The following is a 24139-nucleotide window of genomic DNA, read 5'->3' as shown; positions in this document are numbered from 1 at the left end:
TGCAGATGCAGCTTAGAGATGTAGTTATAGCCTCAGAGATGCTGCTGCTGATTAAAAAATAGGCTTTCTCGCTTAATTTGACCTCCACACCAGCGCCAGAGCATTCACAATAAAAATAATTCAGAGTGAACGATCTTTGTTCGAAGTGCCTGATAAAAGGAGCGGACGCCCGTCGAGGAAAATCAAGTGCACCATTAGCTACTGGAAGCTAAGACCCTGCACGGGGAAGCAGAGGAACTGGGTCAGAGCGCAGCTAACAATGCGCTGCTCGTCACAGAACAGGCTACTGCAGATGTTTACACACCAAATAACATCAGCCTAAGGAGCAATCACTCCACCGCTTCAGCCTGGGCTATCATGAGGGGAGGTGAGGAACAGCTGGCTCCAGCAGGAACTATGAAAAATGCAGAGGGGGGCCTCCCACACACATGCTGCATGTGCAGAAACATTTTTATGCACGGTAAACACACATGTACATGATAGCCTCACACACACACACACCGTGATGTTGAAAAGATCCAAAGAAACGTCTCCTAATCGGCTTCTTGAGATTTATTTTAAACATCAAAGGATGATCGTGTCTTTCTCTCAATTCTGAGCAAACTTTCCAACTTGAACTTTTCAATCCTTTGTTGATCCAGACACTCAAGTGAACTCCAATATTAAAGAAAATCTTCTTCTGATTCTAAATGTTAGAAGAAAGGAGGCCACCCTGCAGGGGCTGGACGGGAACAGCCAACAACTGAAATGAAAAACTACCTCTGTGAAGAATATTGCTCAATATCTCCAATGACTATATCAGACAGTTGTTTATTCAACTGTCAGTCAGCGCTGTTATGATCTATTTATCACCACCGCTCCTCTCTGTCAGTGTTCCCTTCCCTTCACTCGATTGTTACGACTTCTCTTTGGTTCAAACTTTCTCGGCTTTGTCATGTTTGTGGCGAACGAACCATCAATTATGAAAGTCCTCAGACAAAGCTGCTTAACTTAATATGAATAATTCTACAGCTGCCTTTTCTAATTCGGCTTTCAATTGTTTACAAAGAGTTTGTATCAAACAGCAGCTGCAACATGGCGACCCTTTTATATTTGCTCAGCCGAATCAACACTAGTTTCGAGAGATTCAAGTTTCAGAAGAGATTGGATTACATTCACTTACAGTTATGTAATGTTTCTGTTATTGTCTCCACCACCTCCAAACTGCAACCACAGCTAATACTAAGTTATTACACGCGTCCTCAAATGTTACTGTTCCCCCTCAGATTCATGGACTCTTCCTCCTCTGTTCTGCTGAAGTGTTAGGAGATGAATCACTGACTCCTCATCCTCCCACTCCCTTTTCACATGATTTTGGCACTGCTGACTCTGGTGCTGTGGCATGAAGCATAAAGGATGAGTATTATGTTCTCATTAGTCAGAGCCAAATAAATGATTGGCCATTAGCCATGAGCCAACAAGACACCTCTGATGGATTTACTGCATCTGAATATTAGGTACACGGGGTGTGTGATCATACATTCCTGGTGTTCGTTATGTCACCAGAAGAATAACAAAGTGGGTCAAAGGTATTTTATTCTGAAATAATTTGTTGTTTAAATTTTCATTGCATGTTCTTTAGGAAAAGGTATCTGGTAGATAGTCAGTTTAAATGGATAAAAAAAGGACGGAAGGAGGAATGATTAAGAGCAACACATACTACAACTGCCCTGAGCACAGCTTGATCAAACGAAAAATATAAATTATGAATCCAATTATATATCCTAAACTTAGCTTCCTGTGTTTGTGATGTGCACAGGTGGAGACGGAGGATGTGAAAGATAAAGGTAGCCGCTGTGGAATTCAGACACTGTGGTGTAAAGCCTGAAAGTCATTTCTTATGCTATAGTGAGTGTAATAATACTGTCATGTGATGTCACAGAATCCACACCTTGTTCTGCGCCCCCACCCATCGCTAAGAAGGGCATTGACTGGTTTGTTGATGCATTGTTGTGGGGGTGCATGGCAGCAGGAGATATGGTAATATCAAGTCATGCTTACTCATGTATTCACACCTGATTTTCCATACCCCTCTATCTCAGCTCGGATTTATGTTCACACCTGGGTTAATTTGCTCGAGATAAATGAAGAAACCTGCGCAGCTTTTTACACAAAATGCAAAACGTTAATATTGTTCTGTTCGCCGGGACGATTTGTTTTCTACGTCCTACGAAAAAAAAAAAATGATCTCACGCTGTGCTCAACACGGGCAGAAATCCAAACAGTGGAGCCGCCTGAAAACGTTCCTCTCAACAAGTAGAGGAAGTTGAGGCCGTTTAAAGTTTGACAGCAGCGTGTTAAGACTCCTGCTGGAGTGCGACATTAGCATCAAGGTGTCACTGCTTCATGAGGCGCGTGCCAGAGTAGCCTCCCTTGGAGCACGGCCAGCGTGAAGTGATTTTCGCCAGTGATTATGCATACTCATGGCCTCGGCAGGTGCTGGAGCACAGCTCACACTCCGTGCCACTGTCCTTGTGGACCACAGAGGTATGGGAAAGATGAAGTATTCAAACGTGACAGCTGTTATTGGGAACAACTAGAAAATCTATATATAAACGTCCAGGGGAGGATGAAAGCATGTATACGACTTTACAGAGACATGTGATGTGCAGTAGAACAGGTATGAAAGACGCTGAATGAAGTTTTATCACATTATGGTGTTTAACCTGTATTCAGTTTGCCCCAGTAAATCAGTTCATTTTAGTGGGGGATGATGAAGGCAGCTCCACTGGGTATTACACAAGTCCTTATGAAAGCGCCCAGATGCTTTGGATCATATATACTTTACTGGGCTTGACAGGCTCTGTTGTCATGGAAACAAGTCTTCCACCTCCTCCTCCGACGTCTTAAAACCACGAGAGAAGAAAAAAAACGTTTTTAAAATATCAAAGCTTTGTCTTTTTTATTTCTTCTGTGTGAATCTTTTACAATCATCTGCATGTACATGTGTAAAGGTGGACAGCCAGGTTTATTCCCCCTCCCCCCCCCCCCCCCCCCCCCTCCTGTGTGTCCGTCCAGTGACAGCTCTGCTTAGGAACCATTTAGAACACGAGGGGGTTGATTCATTAGAACGTGACTCCAGAGCCGGGTTTAAATGACTCCATTTGACATGTTGTAACTAATAGACTTGAGGCTTTGAGGGCTGTTAATGAACAAAGTCACCGATCTGGAAAGTTCTAACTGGATTAATAGTGGAGTAACTCAATTCTGGAAAGTCCCTTCCACTCAATTTAGCTCCGTGTGCACAATCAGCGACACTTGATTTATACGATACATATCTTCTAATGCGATTTTTTGGCCCTCTATTTGTGGATTCACTCTCGGATACACATATATATAAAATAGGAAACAATCTTTGGAGAAAGATGGTGCGAGAGAGCAAGTATGGGGAAATTAAATTGTAGATTAAAGGTGATAGATAATGAGGTGATACATCACTGCAGCCTCATGAAGGAAATGGTTTACAGGGCTAAATGTTGGAAAACAGCCCAATATGCATTTTTTTATAGAATAACAGGGATAAAATGTCTCACACATTAAGTGAAACATAGGGAGTTCTGATTTAATTTAGTCAGGCTGATCAGTCTGATGGAGTTTTAGTGCTCAACTGTATTTAGAAGCCTTTGGATCACAAGATTAATTGCTCCGGACAAAGATACAAATAATGAATGGGCTCAACTTTGTATGTCCTTTCGGGTCAAACAAACATTTTCAGCATATGGTGCAAAGTCATTTTTTTTTAATTGACATTAATATAATTAATCGTTTCCTATTATACATTGATTGCTCTGATTGACAATCCCTCCATGACAGGCTTCAGCTAATCTGACCGGTCTCAGGCAAACTCCACTGCTCAGCGACTGGACCAAGGCCAAACCACAGACACGTCTTTTTGGGGGAGAGTGAGCTTTCAGGAAAATGTCTGCTCTCTCTCTCTCTCTCTCTCTCTCTCTCTCTCTTTCTCTCGCTCGCTCGCTCTCGCTCTCTCTCTCTCTCTCTCTCTCTCTCTCTCTCTCTCTCTCTCCCTCTCTCTGTCCCTCTGCTCCAATTCCTCCTGATTCCAGACAGAATTTTGCCTCTGACAATGTTTTGGGCGAGAAGGCAATAAATCAATCCGGACAATTAAAATCTGGGATGAGGTCAAACGTGCATGGGGGAGCTGGACGAGTGCTCATTCAAAGGCCACTTATGCTTTTAGAATCCAGCATCAAGGCAGGTTGCTGAAGAGCCTCGTGATAAAGTTGCTGTTATTGAACTATGTGGCACGCACCACCGCTCCTGAACAATGATGGCACAGAGAATACCTGCCATGCATTTGCAGGGATGGAAAAAGGAATGCCAGAGCCAGTAAGAAAGCTTTTAGAAGTCGCTGGGATGACTGCACATCTGCAGGACTATCAATTCAATTCAATTCAGTTTTTATTTGTATGGCGCCAAATCACAACATATATTATCCCAAAGCACTTTGCATAGGGAGGTCAAGAACTTGCATTGTTATAGAGGAATCCATATTCCCCACAATGTGTGAGCGTGCACTTAGCCCCACTGGAGGGAGAACGAGTTCCTTTAAAAGGTACTCAAGAAAGGTTGAAATACTGAAATATTGATTATTAAAATGTTCCATCTTGAGCTGCACCATCTTTCTCCTTACTAAACCTGTACTATTTTCTAAGAGCCGCTTTAACGTATCCGTCAAAGAAATACTACGCTATTAGAGTTGTTTGTATTCATTTTGTTGTGAAAAACAAATGGAACAACTGCACGATTTTGAGTTAGTCTCGTTGATAACATTTGGTGTGGGCACTAAACACTTAAATCTCATTTCCAGGATCTGTGCTTTTATGGGAAAATGTGGACGATCAGCTGGATCTCGTGCTGATACCTCAGTGAGTACTAACCTAAGTACAGTTGATGAATGAACACTGCCGGGGGGGGGTGTTGGGAGTTGTCAAGCAACTTTTCATTTTCCTCTCAACTGGTCCCAGGGGAGAAGCTGTCTTTGTTGCACGTCTGTCAACATCTCCCCACAGTGCTGTGGCTACTCATCAATGCAGGCCTTATCAATAACTGAAGCCTCAGGAGGGGGGGGGGGGACTGAGAGGCACAATATCTTCAGCTACATCCCCTTTGATTTGCATAAGTGCAGAAACAAATTGACGTCTTGATTGGCAGTTGAATTAAATGAGTGTTCCAGCACCACAGCCTTGGCACGCACACACACACACACACGCACACACACACAGACAAACACACACACACACATACACACATGGAAGCACTGTGTCACAGAGTAATCATTCATTTATGAAGACACCCACTGGCGAACAACCAACATGTGCACATTTAGCAAACATATCTCTATATATATATCCGATGACTACCACACATGCTCACATTTGTGTACATACACATCCAGAACACTCACACACACACACAGACACAAACACAGGGTCTTGTTCCTTAATGAGCAGATACATTAAACAGCATCATGGGAGAACCAATAAATGCCCAGTCAATAGCTCTCAAAGTGGGAAGAAGGAGGCAATCTTGTCCCTGACAGCTTAGAGACAGAGAGGAGGAGACGGGGAAGGGAGAGCGGCGCGGGGGGGGGGGGGGGGGGGACCAAGCTTCATATCAGCGCCATCAGTGGCTGTTTCCTTTTGCTTTTTTTCATTTGGACCGCAGATAAATAAATTGCCAACGGTTTTTCCAGTACACCGAACTAGCCGTAAACCAATCAGCCTTTTAATCGGGCACAATGATAAATAAGATAACTCTACCCACTGCTGTGTTTTCAAATTGCCTATTCATCTACAGGGCAGGCTTGAGGAGAAGATTTAGTGCAGCGGCTGTGCTTCATATAGTCACATAATGTAATTTAAACTGTGCTTTGTTTGTACATGTTGGCGGGGGGGGGGCTCTGTCAGCATCGAACATCTGTGTTGAAAATGTAAACCTGATCACATCTGTAGCACTACGACATTACAAACAGTATAATGTCACAGTGGCTGCCTGATTATTATTCTTACCGGTGCACTATGTGATGCATCGATATTGTGTTCTGCTGAAATGAAAACAAGGAGAAACCAAGCTGTGAGTACGCGTCTGCTGGAGGAGTGATTACAGTGCGTGTGTGGAGTTTAGTCATTGCTCCTGTGGCACATATATATTATATAAAAGAGACATATTTTCTTTCAGGTGCACTTTTCCTGGTAGGTTTTTGTTTGTTCCCCTGCAGTCTTTTGGTCTGTATTCTGAGGGTATGTTACATTGCTGGTTTCATCCACGTATTTGTTCTAATAATGAGTCTTTATCACTTAGTGTCTTTGTGTAGCCGCTCATGATTCATTTTTGGCATCGCAGGATTTTTTTTGTAGAGTGCCACAGCGCTTGCACATCATTTTGCAACTCGAAGGCAAGATGGAGTTGTGTTATTGGAGGACGGTGGAGAAATGAAAAATAACGTTATGACGGGAGAAGAGGGTTTTTCATCAGGGATGGATTTTAAAACTTATTTTTCCCTTTGAAGATTTAATTAATGACCATCATGGGCACGGGTAATGCTTGTCCCCATTCCTCACGACGACTCCTCTAAGATAAAAAAATTCTCATTAATTTCATAATTTATCATAAAAGCGTTTGCTTACCTAATATTTTCCGAAAGCACTGGATGACAAGACATTAAGTTGGGAGCCTTATTAAATTCCCATTTGCCCACACGTCGTATGTGAAGCATTTTGTTTAAATATCCATTCAATCATCAAAGTAGATGTAATTAATGAAATTCATATGGGGGCAGTGCTGATCTGCTTTTCAGTTTGGTTGTGTCGTGTAATGAACCTATTTTTTTTTTTTTGTGCATAAGAGGCAATAATTAAGTGATATATTTATAACACGACCCATAATAAAAATATGTGTTTTATTATTTATCTCTGTGTGTATTTAACCTTGTGTCATGGTTAACCCCAATGTGAATGCAACTAAATTAGACTTGTGCTGTGCTGGGAATGTGACCGTGTCAAACATAATTCAGAAAATCATTACATTTGCTATCATGTATATGATGGTGTGCCTTTCTGAAAGGGGGCCTGACGCTGCATCAGGTGTTATATGTGTCGATCGGCGTGGTGAAACCGTTCCTGCCAAGCCGTTAGCCGCCTGTTCCACATTCCTGACATCCCTCTGCCTCGTGTCGTAGCCATTGAATGTTCAAAGCGCCATTTACAAGCGCCGCTCTCAGAAATAATCAGTAAATGCAGCCTGGGCGACGTCACAACAAGACAAATGGAGGCAGAGGTGCTGGGAAACATTTCCCCCTTCATACACAACAATCATTTCGAGAAGTGAGACCGCAGTAAACATTAACCTCCATCTTACATGAACACGCGGCGCAATGCTTCTGTGTTGACACGGACTGCTTCCTGGTCGCTTGTTATTCAAGTTGACTTTTGAATATGATTCATCGAGACGGTCTGTAACATGAAGACATACTGCACACATAGGCAATGCATGAGCCTCTGTGACGGGACAGCTCAGTGTACCCAGCCGTCCTAATGGTGCGAGACACATGTACACTTGCTTTATGTGCCCCATAAATCTTTGACACAGATGATAGTTTAAGGATTAAGATGGCGATTAAAGATCCGGATTGCCTGCTATGTCTTTCAAACGATTCGTTTAAATCGGTATTGACATTGTAACCTCTTTGAGGAACGGGCTCATTCATCTGCCGTCTCAGATGATGCATATTAATCACATGAATGACCTACCTAGTGCACCTGGAAGCTGCAGCGGTGCAGTGTCTTCATGAAGGCATGTACATGTGGTTATTCAACTGTGTGCATGTGTGTGTGTGTGTGTGTGTGTTGTGGGTGTGTGGGTGCGTGTGTGTGCGTGTGCGTGTGGGTGTGCGAGCACGCTTGTAATCTCGTGAAGCAGAACCAGCAGTGATAGCATGAGGGACACACACATGCCCTAGATAGTTGTTTGAACCTAATCTAGGCCATCCTCATTTCCCCTCGACACGTGATGAGCACCGCAGGTAGCAAGCTGTGGCGCGCACACACACACACACACACACACACACACACACACACAGATTAAAACACTCACAATTAAACACTAAAAAAGACAGCGAAACATTGCAGGAAGCATATATTAAAAAAAATAAAACTGCTGCATGCCGCAGAGCCGCAAAATCGAGTGCCCGTGTAACGTTTTCGGGAAAGCTCTGGATGTTGTGGGCCAGGGGAGACACTGACATACATGAGAAGAGCAGGAGGAAAGAGGGAGAGCGCGAGAGAGAGAGAGAGAGAGAGAGAGAGAGAGAGAGAGAGAGAGAGAAGAGAACGAGAGCGACAGAGAGAAAAGAAGAAAGAGTGTATGGTGAGGTAACTCAAGGACATTCTGCCTGCTGCTGTGCTGTGCTGCTACAGAGCATGCTGCAGACTAGCAAAAGCTTTCCTTTTGGGCAGTATTATGTAAGACCTCCGTGTGACAGACAGACAGATACACGCCACGTACACACACTCACACAGACACACACAGATACATACAAGCACACACACACACAACACACATAGGCCAATCGCTGTGCACGCACACACACACACACACACACACACATGCATAAATATACCCACAGTGACAAATTCATCGCACATGCAGGAGGGCACAAACACACACACTTGTTGACACACATCCAGAGCACGTACATCTAAATTCACAGTGAGTCTTGGACTTGAAACTCGGCTGCAGCCAGCGCCACACCTGATTAGAGCTTGTGTTCCCTTCATTGGTGCAGAGTAGGAACACAATAAAAAAATACCGTGTGTTAAGAATGTGTCAGATTCCTTCTAAAATGTAATATCCTTAGAGGCAACAGTCAGAAATTTGGGCCACAGCTCTTATTAGATTCATTCCAGAGACTTAGATGAGAAGACTGATTCTCCACTGTCATCACTGTGAGGTTGCCAGGCAACCAGCAGTGACACAGTGAAGTCACCGCTCCCGGCAAAAAGCTTCATAAGACATTTGAAAGCATCTTGTCCCTTTAGTAATTTTCTCTTTGAGACACAACATCTTAATCAGTTAGATTTAGAGGTGTTTGCTTTTTTTGAGCTGTTGTCTGAGCCAGGATATAGATCCCCTCCTCTTGTCCATACTGCTGTGGCTGGTCAGTCACTGGTGCTCGTCTACTAAAGCCAATTCAAGTATTTCCCAAAATGTTGGGATATATTTTCAGATGAATGTTTTTTGTCCGTATCAGAGATTCATTCATCAAGTGATGTCGAGTTAACCCTCCCACTCTTTGCTTCTCCCTGATTGTCACTCATGAAGACGTCAAACTCAATCAATATTCTGTCGTATCGTCAGGGAACAGACGTCAGGGCCCCGGCCCTCTCCTCACAAACAAGTCTTTTCTAACAGATGCAAATTAATTGTTCACACCGAAGCAGCGACACACAGCATAAACAACATAAAGCTGCACGCAACTCGTATTCCACTGTATGTGGAGAAGCTGTGCATTTCACAGTTTCTTCGACTGAATCCAAAATCAAGCTTTACCAGTATTCAAAATGTGTGATACAGTCATTTATCTTTGGATCTAAAATCCAAATAAAGAGTGAGGACACCATGTTATAACCAAAATACTACCAGTATGCAGTGAATATACAACAGTGTCTTCTGCTGATAAAATTAATTGATGCAAAAATACCATCTCCTTAGAATGCAAACCAATGATACTTGGTTTTAAATCAAATGTAATATTTCAGCTATATCCCACTTATTGTGATTTAAATGAAGATATTTAACTCATTATTCCATGACATGCAGAACCTGTCTAATGAGTCCTCATCAGTTGACTGTTTATTAGGTACACCTAACTTTAATACTATAAAATACAACAGTCCTCAAACAGACCCTCACTTTATGAAGGTTGTAATTCTCCGTTTTCCCTGGAGCAGCTTTAGCGAGATGTTGATTGAGCTGTCAGATCAGTGTGGAGGCTGCAGTGTGTTGCAAAGGGTGTTCCAGTTATTTTGTCCACCCCATTTATATCAATAAGGACAGGCTACAGAACAGAAACACCTCTCTGTATATTGCAATACAAGTTTGACAGCAGCGCAAACTAGATGAACTAAAGTGATGTACGGTGGAATCAACACCTCCCTAAAACAACTTCAATAAAAAGCTGAGCATTATAACCTTCACGCGTGTCAGATTTATTGTAGTACTATAGCAACAGACTGCGTTATTTTTAGCTAGGCGGTTTATAATATACTGCCAAATGTGTATATTCCACATTGATTTTCCCCGGAACAGATCTGAAACCTTCTGGTTCCCTTTCGTTCCCCCTCAGATGTCTGAAAGGGAAGCGAGCCGACGACTCACCGAAGACAGTCCTGGCAGGGACGGACTCTCTGTTGAGCCAGAACGACACTTGGGAGAGGATGACAGTCATGATGCAGGGCAGATATGTTTGGATCACAAAGTAACCGATTTTCCTCTTCAGGTGGAAGTGGGTTGTCATCACGACGTATTCTCCTGTGGACAGCGGACGAGACAGAGAGTCAGCACCAACGCACAGACACACTTTCTCACCTTCACCATACATATCCAGGAGATGTATCGCATAAACCCGTCCCCGTAGTGTAATGTTTTTCCAACTTGTCGGTTGTGTTGTGGCATTCGGTTTTATTGTAGTGGAGATTTATCGGCTCGGTTGTGGGGGCGTCATTTGTTCAACAAACTCGATACCCTGGCATGATCCATTTCATCAGTGTATAGAGGCCCGGTCGAGAGAACACAACACTCCCAGGAACAGGGTTTTTATCTGGATCTAACAATATGCTGGTTTGGAGCTTTTCCAGAGACACATTTGTAACCGTATCAATGAAAATAGGTGCACTCACACATCAGCAAGGCTTATTCTATGACACTTGGAAGCTACAGCGTCTTGGGAGCGTGGTAATAATAAAGCAAAGCGTGAATTGGGGGGGACAGGGCTGCTTAACGCATTGCTCTCTGCAAACAGGTCACCCATTTTTATGCCGTCACAATTTTTTTCCAGTATCAATGGAGCAAAAAGAGGAGGAGGTGAAAAAAGATGTGATGGCCAGTGGGGGAATTATGAATCTGGGACATCAGTGTTGCAACAAAGCAACGTGTCAGATGACCTGATGCAGCATTTACAAGATTCAAAGTTTCAGATTATTCATTTGTGCAGAGATAATTGACACTTGAATTTATTTATTTTTTGGACCATAGAAAAAGACTTGATTCAGTAATGCAGCGTAAACACAATGTCAAAAATGTTGAAATACAATTAGAAAGGGTACGTCAACCTACCCGTGCTGGACAGCACCACACCAGAATCCACACTCTGTCCCATCAGATCGTACTGGTTTAACCTGGACCCGTCCTCTGCCACAACCACTGACTGGGCGGCTCCTCTGGTCCACACGTACACCACCTCTGCTCGAGTGTAGGCGTCTGAACAGAAAAAGCGTTAAAAAATGATTTTCTTTCCGGTTGCCTCGTGTCATGTGTTGCCTCGCAGGTTTGTATTTTTGGAGTGTCTAGGGATGCCAGGTGGAAAAGAAAAGGCAAATCAGAAATCAGGTCTCCCACTAAACTCCACTGGTTTAGTCTTCCCTCATCTCATTTGTCTCTCATCTTGTCAAATCCTCTCTCATCCCCGCGCTCCCTGTCTTGTCTCATTTGCTGTTTAAGCACAGCATTCCCTTCTCTCACCTTGCTCCTGTGTCTCATCTCTGTTCATCTCATCTCGTTTCCTTAGCTAAACTCGCGTGTTTGTGTTTCTTGTCAAACACTTTCTGATTTTGCGATGTGACGCGTCATGTCATGTCACATCGCGTCATTCCATCAGCTCGTAGGAAAACAAGCAAACAACCTCCCGACAGGACAACATGACCTCCAAAGAGCCAAGTCAGTCTTCCGCTCCCTCCGGCCACCCAACCTGTCAGAGCTGCGGTGTGGCCGGACCACTGCAGAGGAAAGGATGGCTCCACTGCAGACTGCAGCATAAGGGAGAGAGAGCTCATCACTGAAATATTTAGGGAGTGAGTTCAATTTAAAGGAGGTTGAAGCCCGGTCCGCTCACTCACGCTGTGCAGCTGTCTGCAGAACGCCACTGTGACATTAACTTTTCTGTTTCTCCTCTCAGGCTTTCTACCTCCCAGCTCCTCCTCTCGTTCTCTATTCTCGTCTCCGCTCCTCCATCACTCTATTTCTTGTTGTGGATGCTGCAGGGTTAGGGGCTAGCTTTCAGCGGTGAGCAGCTGGTGGGATGCTCTGGATATATATGTGAGAGGGCTGCCTTGGATAAACACAGGTCTGTGCGCGACACGCCTGCCGGGGTCTTGCAGGGTCTTCCGGGGCCTGGCAGGGTTGAATGGGGGGTGGACCAGAGGGGCCTTGGAAGGACAGTCCTTCTGGGAGAACAGCTGTTACCACACTGTCATCCCTTATCCAGGACTGGTGCTGGGGTCATGCCCCCCGTCAGATGAGGAGGTGACCGCGTGTCAGAGAGGCGTGTGTGAGTGTGTGTGTGTGTGTGTGTGTGTGGCTGTGCCGTGAGATCATGAGCGTTTACCCGTGTGTGTGCCGGGTTGTGTATGACATGTAGAGGTCACTTACAGCTGCCAAACTTCAGTGGACAAGCATGGGCATCCATCGGGAAGTCCTCCAGGTGCATGGGACACTCCGCCCTGACTGTAAGCCTGGAGAGATTCACACAGACAGGGACAGGGAATTAGAAAAAATAAAACAATATCAGCAAGGAGAAGGAGTACAGAGATTGTGGCAAAAGCAAGGAAAGCAAGGAAAGAAAATGCGATGTACTCCCCCCCCCCCGAACAAATACGTTCAACTGCATCTTCTTTATTTGAAACAGAGAGAAACTGCTCCAGTTCTCTGAGATGTGGCTTTTTTTTATTTCCTGACAGCTTGGTGAAAAACAGCATGTCAGGCCACCCGTGACACACTAATCTCCCATCCATCTCTCATCTCCCTCATCTGTGACAGCCACGTGGGCTCATCCACCTCCCCCCCCTCCCCCTCCCCCTGCTATAAACATGCAAAAACAGCCTATTTGCCGTCCGTACCTTCAGGGCTCGCATCAGCATCACTCTGCGGTGTGCCTCTGGGCTCGTGTTGTGATTAAAGGTTTTATTTGACCTCCTCTGTGACGCTATGTGTGGTTCTAAACGCTACTCGTACACCTTATTATATTTGCGCGAGCTTCAGATAACATCCCCAGCGTGATGTATGAATGGATAAAACTGTTCCTGGTGAACACTACACTGACAAATTAAATGTTATAAAAATGTAAAGTGTGCAACACACAAGACGTAGACATGGCTGACCATAATCTCTGAAGAATGGCAGAGATTCAACATTTTTTATAATAAATATGATAAATTGCAATGAATTGAAAAATTATCATGGACACATAAACCACATCCTTGGACGTGGTCGCGTGTTCCATCATTACCATGAACACAGGTAGTGTACATTAAAACTCGAATGAAACTATAAAATGTTCCTTTGAGCTAAAATCAGTGTCAACACCATCAACCATTATTTTCTGTTTGTTCCTAATATTACATTATCACTCTCCCTGTTGTTCAGATAATATATATATATAAATATATATACCCCCAGCCATTCTCATTCATTTACAGGGAAGGATGTGCGCTGATATTAAAATACAAATGCTTTCCCCCCCTGCAAATCCTCAACACGGAACATGCCAGCCTACCTCATGGTGTACAGCAGCGTGCCCTCCTCTGTGATCCGCAGCAGCTTGTTGGGCATGGTCATGTTGTGGGCCACAGACTTCTTGCCATTGTGGAAGAAGGTGTCGGGGGTCCAGATCTTGCTGGCCATCAGGTTGTTGAGACGCAGCACGGCCATGGGGCCTGTGAACTTTAATCTCTCATCCTTCCAGCTCTGTCTGAAGAAGACATCGATGGTGTACTCCTACAGGTGGACGGTGAGAAGTGGACAACAACAGGAAGTCAATAAAGACGATGACAAAAAGAAGAGATAACCAGACACCAACCTTGTTACAGTTTTTTTTGTTGTTGCGTGGCTGAGTAATCCAACGTTATTTTATTTCATTTTACCCTTTTTTGTGTTCGCACATTTTCCATTTTTTCCCTCTCGTGTCACTTAGACTATCTTGTGCTATTTTTGGCCTGTTTTTTCCTGCTGGTAGCTGTCTCCTCGTGTTGAAGGTTTTTCTTTTAGCAGGAAGGCTCTAAGTGCACAGAGGTGGAAAGGTTCTCTAGCTGGTTCTCTTTACTAAAATAACGCCTCCATTTTTAGAGAACAGTGTGATAGCATGATGGCACTGGGTCTTTCTGTTGGGGGGGTTTGCATGTTCTCCCTGTGACTGTGGTTTCTCTTGGTTCTCACATTTCCCCCCACAGTCCAGAGGCAATCACAATGGTGTTAGATGAGTAAGGTTAATTGGAGACTCTAAATTGACAGTAGGTGTAAATGGTTGGTTCAGTATATTGACCTGTCGAGGATCGCTCCAGCCCCGCCCCCCCCCCAGCAACCATGAAAGGAAAAGCTATTTCAAATATAATGTACAGGATGGATGGCTTTGTGATTTCAATGCAATAAAACTTGGTCATATTTGCCTTCAGGTTCCCAAAAATGACCCTTATTCACATTCATATTTGGAGAAACCTCTTTCCCTGGTAATCTAAATTACACTTGACACAAAAGGGAAGCCCTGGATATAAAATTAGGAGGACGTCTCAGTTTTGGAGGCAGCTTATGACTGTAGCTGAGAGCAGATTTTAATGGTTCCACATGACTGCCCGACAGAGTAAAGGAAGCCAGTAAAAAGTACTCTGTTCTCTTCCCCTCACTTTTCCTCTCTGGATCCACGTAAGATAATTAGGGCGAGCTGAAACAGAGCTTCAAGGTAAGAGAGTCGGACAGGGAGAGATCGGAGATGGAGAAAAATGTTCTTCAGCTTCCTCCTTCTGGCTTCGGCGCGGCAGCAAAATAGTTCTGGCTCGCATGTCAGCCAGTGCAATTAACTGAGATTATGTCAAGTAGAGTACACACACTTCACGTGGATAAAACAGGAGTCTTTTTACCCTCCCAAGTGCTAAAAGAGAGGCAGCAAGACATTTGGACGAGTTTAATTGGTTTCCGGTGCACGGGGCAAAGATCGGCTGCTCGTGCCTGAACAGCCCGCAGCGTTTTTTTTTTTTACGTAGCATATTGATGAAAACTAAGGAAATCATGAGTCAAGTGGTGCTATGCATTAAATGTTTTTGTCTTTCCTAGCTGCAGAGTTTCCATGAGAGGCAGTTCAGTGCGTGGAATGCTCTGGAAAATGAATACTCCTTATACAAACCAAACTAAGAAATATTTTTATAGTATTCAGAATCAAGCAAACAGTATTCACATGCACATATACGGGGGGGGGGGGGGGTTGGCATTTATATAGTGAGGGAGGACAAATCATGCACCAGCAAAAACATTTCACACATGTGGCAGTTCTATTTACACATCGAGATTTAATGGTATGAATTTAATTAATAAATATTTAACAGCTGTGAGACCTCCGCGGGGGGGGGGGAGGGGGGTTACTGACATTTAAAGAGTCTTACCATGTCGTGGTCCGAGACTGGCCCAATGCTAGTCACGAAAATGTCAGTCTTGACTTCGGTTACACGCTCTGTTGAAGCAGGAAATTGCCAGAGTGAGTTTCTATCGGTGGCAATCATTAGCCCCTAACTACCTGTTAATGCAAGACCACCTGGCTATTGCATCAGATTCATTCAGTTTATATGAAATACAAAAATATTAATATTCAGCGTTACCACATATACACACACACACACATTGTAGAAAACACAGCGTCAATTTTGGACGTCGATAACCATTTCTGTTGGTATTGGTTTCAGTGTCAGCTCCATTACCCGGACAGTGGTTCAATCTCTTAATAAATGTTTAGAATGGCAGCATTACTGAAAATATGTCACTGTGTTCCCATAGCACTGATGGCTAAAATACATCCACTGGGGATTCATTTGGATGAGCAGAGTGAGGCAATAGAACGTGTGTGTGTGTGTCTAAGTGTGTGTGTGTGTGTGAGAGTGAGGGCTCAATCCCTCTGATTCTGAAACTGAAATGTGACAGCATGATTTATGAATGATACCCATCATAATCCATAATTTCTTCCCCTTGGCTGCTGAACTTCTAGCAGGCCGGGCTTTATTCCGCTGTCTGTTTGATGCCCGCTGCATCACACTGTGAGATCCTCAGTGTCCTTCACACCCCAATTCTCACATTATCTCTCCCTCTTTTCTCTTTTTACTCTCTGGTGCTGTCTCTTTTGTCTGTTTCTCTCCGTTTTGGGATTCTGCTCATACACTCCCAGCCATTTTGTTTTCGCACACCACCAGTGAATGGTTAACGACAGGAAACTGGTGCCCACACGATACAATGATATTTATAGTACAACTGTATAACAATTCACTGTTTCCAGAAGGCAAGATAGATGGAAATTCAGACACTGAAACCCAACCCAACTTGATCAGATTTAGTCCTGATTGTGTGCTCGTGTAGAAAGTAAGTCACTTGTATTTTGTATGATTTTTATACATTTGCAAAAAATTCAAACAGTCACCATTATAGAAAAAAGACTTGGGTTTACTGACCTCCTAGTCCAGGCCTGAGGCGATTGTCATAGCCATCCAGAAGGCTGTCTAAGATCTTGGTGAACACTGTGGTGTTATCTTTCTGTTCATCTGTCATGCCGTTCGTCCCAGCGCTGGCAAAGCAAAGAAGAACAATTTAAAGTCACAGCGTAGAGTCGAAAAAAATAAAACCACAGTCACAACGGCCAAAAGACTAAGAACAAACTCAGACAAATGAATCATGTGTCAAAGTCAAGAAAGAGAGAAACTCCAGCACTTAAATGGCGAGACCTCTTCGTCAAAAGCACATGGACCGAACAGAATGTATCATGAATCACAGCAAGAAAAAGAAAATGGACAAAAGAAAACTGTCAAATTCCGTTCGACGCTGACGCACTTCATTATTGTTGCCAGTTTAGAATTCACACTGTGTGACAATGCGGTTTGACATCACATTGATACGAGATTAACAAACGAGTGATTGTTCTGTGTTGAACTGGAAAGGGGGGGAGAAAAAATCCCATGACGCCCAGTTATCATGTATTATCCACTGGAGAAAAACCCATTATTTTTTTATAACACCAAGTGTTTAAGTTATTTTCATCACTGGGTTGCAGGGAACACGTAACCCTGCGCACTCACACCCGCCCACATATAGAAACAATCTCGCAGAGAGAGAGAGAGAGAATAGAGAAATCATAATACATTATTTATGCCTTAATATGGTCTTTTGGACCACAAAGGCCTTGCTGAATGTGCTGTTTGAACAACATGAAACAAAATGCTCCGAGCAACGCTGAATCGTGAGAGCAGAGTTTGCAGCATCTCCGCGCATAAATATTCCAACAATCTTATAATCAGGAATAGGCAGCCCTTAATTACATTGTGTTTCCAAAAGGCAAACAGCGAGAGGAACGGTCAGAGAGAGTGCATGTGCACGTGTGTGTTTGCATACTTGAATCAGTGATTGCATGTTCTGTAGGCTCAGGGCTCAGTGGGCATATTGCACAGCCTGTATCACATTTGCATGTGTGATAATGCAGATAATACCCCCGTGATAGTCTTAACAATGCAACGAACGCCGCCAAGCAATCATCCTCTCCCTCTTTTTTTTTAATAGCCAATGGCGCTCGGTTTGATTGCATGCTAAATAAACAGCAAGTGTTTGGAAACAAGCTCGGCGGCTGAATGACTCCAAGGAGAGGGAGAGGTCATCAAGATTATCTTAGCACGGACCTGGAACGAGAGTGAGGGGAAAGAAGGAGGTAGAGTGGCGTCTGGAGAAGCACGCACGAATGGCTCAACAGACGTTGAAGAGGGGGAAATGTGGAGATGGAGAGATGAAGGGAGGGGGGGGGAAAGGGGAGGATACTGGGGATTTTGCGTTTTACAGAGCTGCAGGTCACATTCTGAACTGTCGGATTGAGGCAGATCTCAGCGGATGTGATCCGCTAAACATTTTGCTTTCCAAATAAAGATGCTCCATCCACGTCACGCATGGGTTTGTAAAAAAGGGTTAAAGCACATCTGTCTGCCTCCAATTTCGCTTATTTCTCAAGCCTCCCTCTATGTGCCAATTTTAAACCAAACAAACATCTGAAAAACGTAAGCCAGCTCTGAAACTGCAGAAACGGTGATGAGCAATTTTGTTTCGGAGGCTTTGGAAAAACTCACGATCAAAACGTTAATGAATCTGCACAAGCACAGATACAAGAAGCATAAATTGCATCCATGCGTCGTCAGCTGAGGCAGAAAAATAAAAACACAACTTCCCCTTTTCCTCCCATTTTAATGTTTATGCTTGAACATTAATTAAGGCAATTGCAATTTGCCAAACCAGAGCGGGACAATGAAGCAGATTTTGGGTGAGCTCCAAGGGCTACAGTCAACTTCTTTCCACCAGCGCAGGAAACATGCAAGGACGTCCCACACCTCTTTCAAATTGGCCGATAATTAAAAAAGTATCTGTCCTTACGAGCCATTAGTGAGTATCTGATGTAACAGTGACTCATGTTGGAAATAATCTATCACACAGCAATTATTCTCTTTCACTGAATATACTGATGCGTCAGAATGGATGCATTTTTTTTTTTACTTTTAAGCCTGACATTTTTACAGGAAATGTGGGTGGTGTTTGGGGGGGGGGGGGTTGGGGGCTACTGGGGTTACATGCCATGGATAAATGTACAGAAAATGAAGAGGGAAAAATGTTCTGTGAGGAAGAACAAACACATGTATCAGCCAGGGGCCACATCCTCATAAAACCCTGTACACCACCCCCATCTACAGGTCATCTGAACAGCAACAGTGCCGTACACACACTCTGCCGAACGGCCCCTCTCTCTCTCTCTCTCTCTCTCTCTCTCTCTCTCTCCCCCTCTCTCTCTGACTCTCTCTCTCTCTCTCTCTCTCTCATTCTGTGTTTGTCCGTCTCTCTCTGTCTCTCTTCTCACTCGGATATCTAATTATAAGGCAATTTCTTTCATTGGCAACCTACTGTAGCAGAGGTCTTCCTGATTACTGTGTTTCATTGAACCCCCCCCCCCCTCCCCCAAGGTGTGTGTGTATGTGTGCGTGCGTGTGTGTGTGTGTGCGTGCGTGCGTTTCTGTATGTGACTTCGAAAGGGGAACTGGATTATAGAGTAAATCTTTGGGTGATAATTGCTTTGCAGTTTGCAGTGACAGTTCCTCAGTGCAGTAATCACTACTTTTACATTTTCTCTGATGTGCTCATCCTGCCGCACACATCAGACCCTCTCTCCATTTACGTCAGTACATCCCAAACCCGGGCTGTGATTAATTAATTAGATCAAGTCATTGTGCTATAACGACACAGTGCTGTGCATCATATATTAAAAATAGGACACGTTCCATCTGCGGCCTGAGTGTGCTCGGGGCGAGTAAGTGGAACCGTGTACCGTGCACTGTATGGGTGTGTGTGTTTTGTGGCGTAGCTGTTGTCACAGAGAGAGAGAAGCAAGCTGGACCATCTCAGGACCTCACCACTGAAATCAACTGCGTGTGACAGTTCCACTGAATTATTCAACCGTGCAGAAAAAGGGCCGATCCCCTCGGTTTCTCCAGGGTTCTCCAGCAGAACCATCAAGGGACCAGAGCTCAGATGATGTCGTGCAGCTGAAGGATTCACCTTTTGGTGCTGCCCGACCTGTTATTGGGTTTATTTCAATTGCCTGCAGGTTTCAGTGTAAAATGAATTCATCCAAGGAGGGGAGTCACTTTCTGACGTTTCGGGGTATGAACGGCTGCCCAGCATCTGAATCATGTGGGAATTAATGCAGTTGAAGTCACATGACACTGGATCTTATTGCTGTCATTTCATATCCAATCACTCATCTCCCTCCTCTGTTTGTCTGCTTCTGGTGAGGTGACATCTGACACCTCAGTGTTGACATTGGGAGTTTTTTTCTGTTCATTGACTCCACCCTCCCCACAGCAAATGTCAAATACGTGTGCTCGTATTTGTGCCAAATATCTCCGTGCAACACACATCATCTACTTTACAAAGCCCTGGACTGATGCCTGAGAGATGTTGTCCCACGAGGCTAGTGAACCGTAGAAAAATGTGGTGGTATTGTGGATAGTGGCTATTTTGGCTCCTCATCTCCTCTCACTTCTTATTAACTCATGCAATTATAGTCCTGGAGGTGTCCTGTGGGGACGGCCCAGTTAAAACCACACTAAATCTGCTCTGTAAGAGTGTAGCCCAACAAACCAAATCATGGGCGAGATGTCAGAACGTCACCCAGGCTGGTGTAGCCCTGCTCGCCTCCATGGCTGACCGACTGCCTGACTGACTGTACAACGAAGAAATGTTTCGGCCAATTGAACATTCGTCGCACACTGAGACCAGCAGGAAAAGATCCCTGTCCACTTCAACAAACTGCATTTAATATTTTCCCAACGCAGTGTGGTCTTCACAGTCTGTCCCCCCTGTGTCACTGCCGCTTGTGTAATCACCGTGTCCCAGTCTCGATCACATAAACAATACTTAGACCTGCAATAATAAGCATGCTGAGCTTTCATCTCAAAACTCTGCTTGAAGCTCCACACTGAGTCGTATGGACAGTGGGCATGAGGCGTGCAGATTATGTGGCTGTCGTTTCCTTAGCCTCGTCCAATGATCCAATATACGACACACATGGCATTTGTGAAATATAGAGTTTTCTTACCTTTTCCCACTCAGCACGCTGTTGGCCCCAAGCAAGCACGCCCACAGACACAGAAGGGCCGTCCTGCTCCGTCCACCCATGGCTGCAGTGTGAGGACCTTTCACTGTTGGAGGTCAAAGAGAGAGAGAATCACTACAGAACGTTGTCCCGGTGTCCCATGAGCCAGTGGTCCACCATTAACCCAACATGCCATCACGTCAAGTACCAGTAAACATGTGGATTTCCTAAAACAACACGGGCTAACATGTGGGATGGAGGGGGGGGGGGGGGGGGGCAGTCTCTGAGGGAGACCTTGTTTCTATAGACATGCTCCATGTGATGTTAACATTTTCGCACACAGATTCCCTGACAGCACGTGAAGCAAACTAAACGGCCTTGCCACGTGCACTGGGCCATCACATGTTAACTGACACGCGCACCCTTCACAGATTGTACATACCTATAAACACCCTATACACCGCGTTTTAAAAATAAAATAAAAAGAAGCCTCTCAACATTTCAAAGACCAGAAAGGGAGCCGGTGCAAATTACGACTTTCATAACTGCCACCCAATGCACAGGCATATGTGGTGGCAGTGGCTGTAGCGCATAATAATTAAGAGGCAATAACAAGGCGTCACATCATCGAGCACATACATCCTGTGGTGAGCTCGTAGCACCTGTGCACAGCCCCCCCCCCCCCTTCTTCAACCCTGCAATGTGAAAACACGGGCACCGCAATATCAAACCGAGTCCCCCTAAAATCACAGCGTTTGCTCGCTTCTTAATCATCGAGCTATGATGTCAGCCGGGTCATAAAGTATGTAAGCAATACAGTCTGCGCAAAAAAACACACAACGCTCGCATGCACGTTTTCCGAACAGGACCGTCAATGTTTCCACGCGAGGACCAATCACTTACTTGTGCAAACGCGCAAAAGCCGTACATTCCACGAGCGGCCATCGAATTGTGCCTTTGACTCAAAGCCCACGGAGAGAACGCGATACGCCGGCTATACTTGCTCGTGATGTTCCGAGGTGCACTGTGAGCGGATGGGAGTCGTGGTTGGTTGGTTGGTTGGTGGTGATGGTGGTGGTGGGGGCAAACAATGCTCTGTTAAAATGAAAAAATAAAAAATAAATCCTTCCGTTGACAAGGATTTGATGAAGCAGGAGGTGGGAGGGAGGGAGGGGAGAGGGGGGGGGGTGGCGGTGGTGGATGATGCAGATTAACGAATGGAGGAGAAAATCCCGCACAAGCTCACTTTCTAAGTTATTCACAGGAAATATCAGCCTCGACACAGCGGCAACGCACGGAGCACAGGACGCATTTGGAAGCCGGGCAGGAATTCAGCGTGAGACTGGCGCCCCCCCCCCCCCACCCCCAGCAAGGCTGCTTCTGAGATACACGCACGGCGATCCAGTTCGTGCGTGGCGGAGTAATTAAGCAAATGCGCGCTGATTCATTCGGAGCGCTGTCCGCGGTGCTGAAGCCAGGGCTGCCTCCCGTTGAAAACGCATCAGACTCGTCATCTGCTCTCGGTCGCCATAAAATAGACCCTTAAACGATCATCATTTTCGACGGAGAACACCCCTCCACCCCCCCTCCCTATCCCCCCCCAGCCCCCACCACATTGACGTCCCCATAATAAAACTCGTCTTCGATTCTAGCGGCGTCCGGCGAAAACACGAACCATCCCTTTCCAGATCGGAGTGTGGCTCCCCTCTCTCCTCCTCCGTCTCCTTCTCAGGCGATGCAAACCGTGAGAAATGTCACTTACAGCGGATGAGTCGCGGTGTATTCGGCGTCCGCTTCCCCTATATCCTCAAACTTTTGAATATCTTTTTTTTTCTTAGCCGGACTGAATGAGGGGAGGGGGGAAAAAAACCAACAGCCTCTGTGATCTCAGATCTGACGAATTTTAGCTCGAGGCAGGAGAAGCGGCTGCTGACGATATGCGCAGGTCTCTCTCACTGTTCATTGGCGCTGCTGTAGTGAGTTGAACTCTCTCAGTCTGTCAGCAACACATACACACGCCGAAAGATGTTGTGCTAAACTATAACGCATCTAAACGAGGTCTCTATGTCCCCCCCCCCCACCACACCAAAAAAAATATACGTTTTAGTTCATCCACCGTGCCAGTGATTAAAGCGCATGGCGCACAGGCTGTGTCCAGGCGCAGAGCATCTTATTATAGAATAGGCTGTACCAACCTAATATTAAGACCAGCCCGCCCATTTTATATGCAGCACAATTTAACTTCCACTGCTGTCGCCCTAATCTCTTTACGGTGGCTGCTAAATAAAAAATCCTCTTACATTTGCAACTGGCATCTCTTGTTTTCCCCCGCGTTGCGCTTTGTCACTCCCTGACTCCTACGTGATGATTTCCAAGGAGATGAAAAATGACATTTATCAAAACACCGTCTAGCGACCCAAAGCAGCTACAGGGCATCTCACGGACAAGAGTCATAAAATGGACAGTAAGTACTCACGACGAAGCCCCCCCAAATAAAACAAGCATTAATGGACGCTGCACGGCTCGGATACGCGCACGGAAGAGACACCTCCAAAAAAAGGATATCTTAAGAAAATCGTGTTCCCTCACCAGCTTGCACTGATGAGACGAGCCTCTCTCCGCAATAAAATCCTCCTCGCGTCCTCTCGCCGTCTCCTCAAAAGCCCACGGTTCGCATTGAGACGACAGCACAGTGTCTCTGTTTACAGCCCAATATCGTGCTGCTACAGCCGCGCCACTCCAGACTGAGCTCAGAGACGCCGCCGAGCGCTGAGCTGCGTGCATCTGCAAGGGAGAGAGGAAAAAAAAAAACCCGGGCTGATGATACCCGGCGTATATTTTTGTAGTCATCTGCGTATTTCAAGTTAAACTACAAATCAGAGGACATTTTCATCACCAAAGGACTACAGCGGGAGGCATAGGAGGGGAGCAAGGGCATTTTTATGGGCAGTTTTATATCATCAGTGTAATAATTCACGGTATAAGGCCCCCGTTTTAAACACATGCTCCTGATTTGGGGAATATGCTTTTTGACACAGGAGAAACTCATATTTTATTTTTTTCTCCCTTTCAGTTCTGAGTGGGGGTTTATTTTCATGAGAGCAGGCACAGTGAGCTGGCAGTGTAGTCACGTCAGTCTGGTCTGCAGTGCAACGTTTCCTCAGTGTGTGCCTAAGTGTGTGCGTGTGTGTGTGAATGTGAGAAAGTGAGTATGAGTGT

The 24139-nt window shown here is 45.0% G+C and overlaps 1 protein-coding gene across 4 annotated transcripts in view; it reads right to left on the bottom strand.

Annotated features, from left to right (window-relative positions):
• gabra1 (gamma-aminobutyric acid type A receptor subunit alpha1) overlaps positions 1–23701 on the bottom strand; it is a 29146-nt gene extending 5445 nt beyond the window's left edge. Inside the window, exons 1-8 of one of the 4 annotated variants that reach the window (XM_062406854.1) lie at positions 23510–23701; positions 20924–21026; positions 16755–16867; positions 15702–15769; positions 13826–14046; positions 12703–12785; positions 11392–11535; positions 10435–10587 (exon numbers count right to left, since the gene is read on the bottom strand). In XM_062406854.1, the coding sequence (XP_062262838.1) occupies positions 10435–10587; positions 11392–11535; positions 12703–12785; positions 13826–14046; positions 15702–15769; positions 16755–16867; positions 20924–21003 (862 nt within the window). In that variant the 5' untranslated portion in view covers positions 21004–21026; positions 23510–23701. Of the gene's footprint in view, positions 1–10434; positions 10588–11391; positions 11536–12702; positions 12786–13825; positions 14047–15701; positions 15770–16754; positions 16868–20923; positions 21027–21823; positions 21991–22595; positions 22616–22682; positions 22792–23509 lie in introns of those variants that run through there. The other 3 variants (XM_062406855.1, XM_062406856.1, XM_062406853.1) reach the window with 3 other exon arrangements.
• Positions 23702–24139: the final 438 nt, after the last annotated feature.

This window comes from Platichthys flesus, chromosome 15 (assembly GCF_949316205.1).
Source record: "Platichthys flesus chromosome 15, fPlaFle2.1, whole genome shotgun sequence".
NCBI classification, from domain to species: Eukaryota; Metazoa; Chordata; class Actinopteri; order Pleuronectiformes; family Pleuronectidae; genus Platichthys; species Platichthys flesus.
This window is presented reverse-complemented; position numbering and strand designations above follow the sequence as displayed.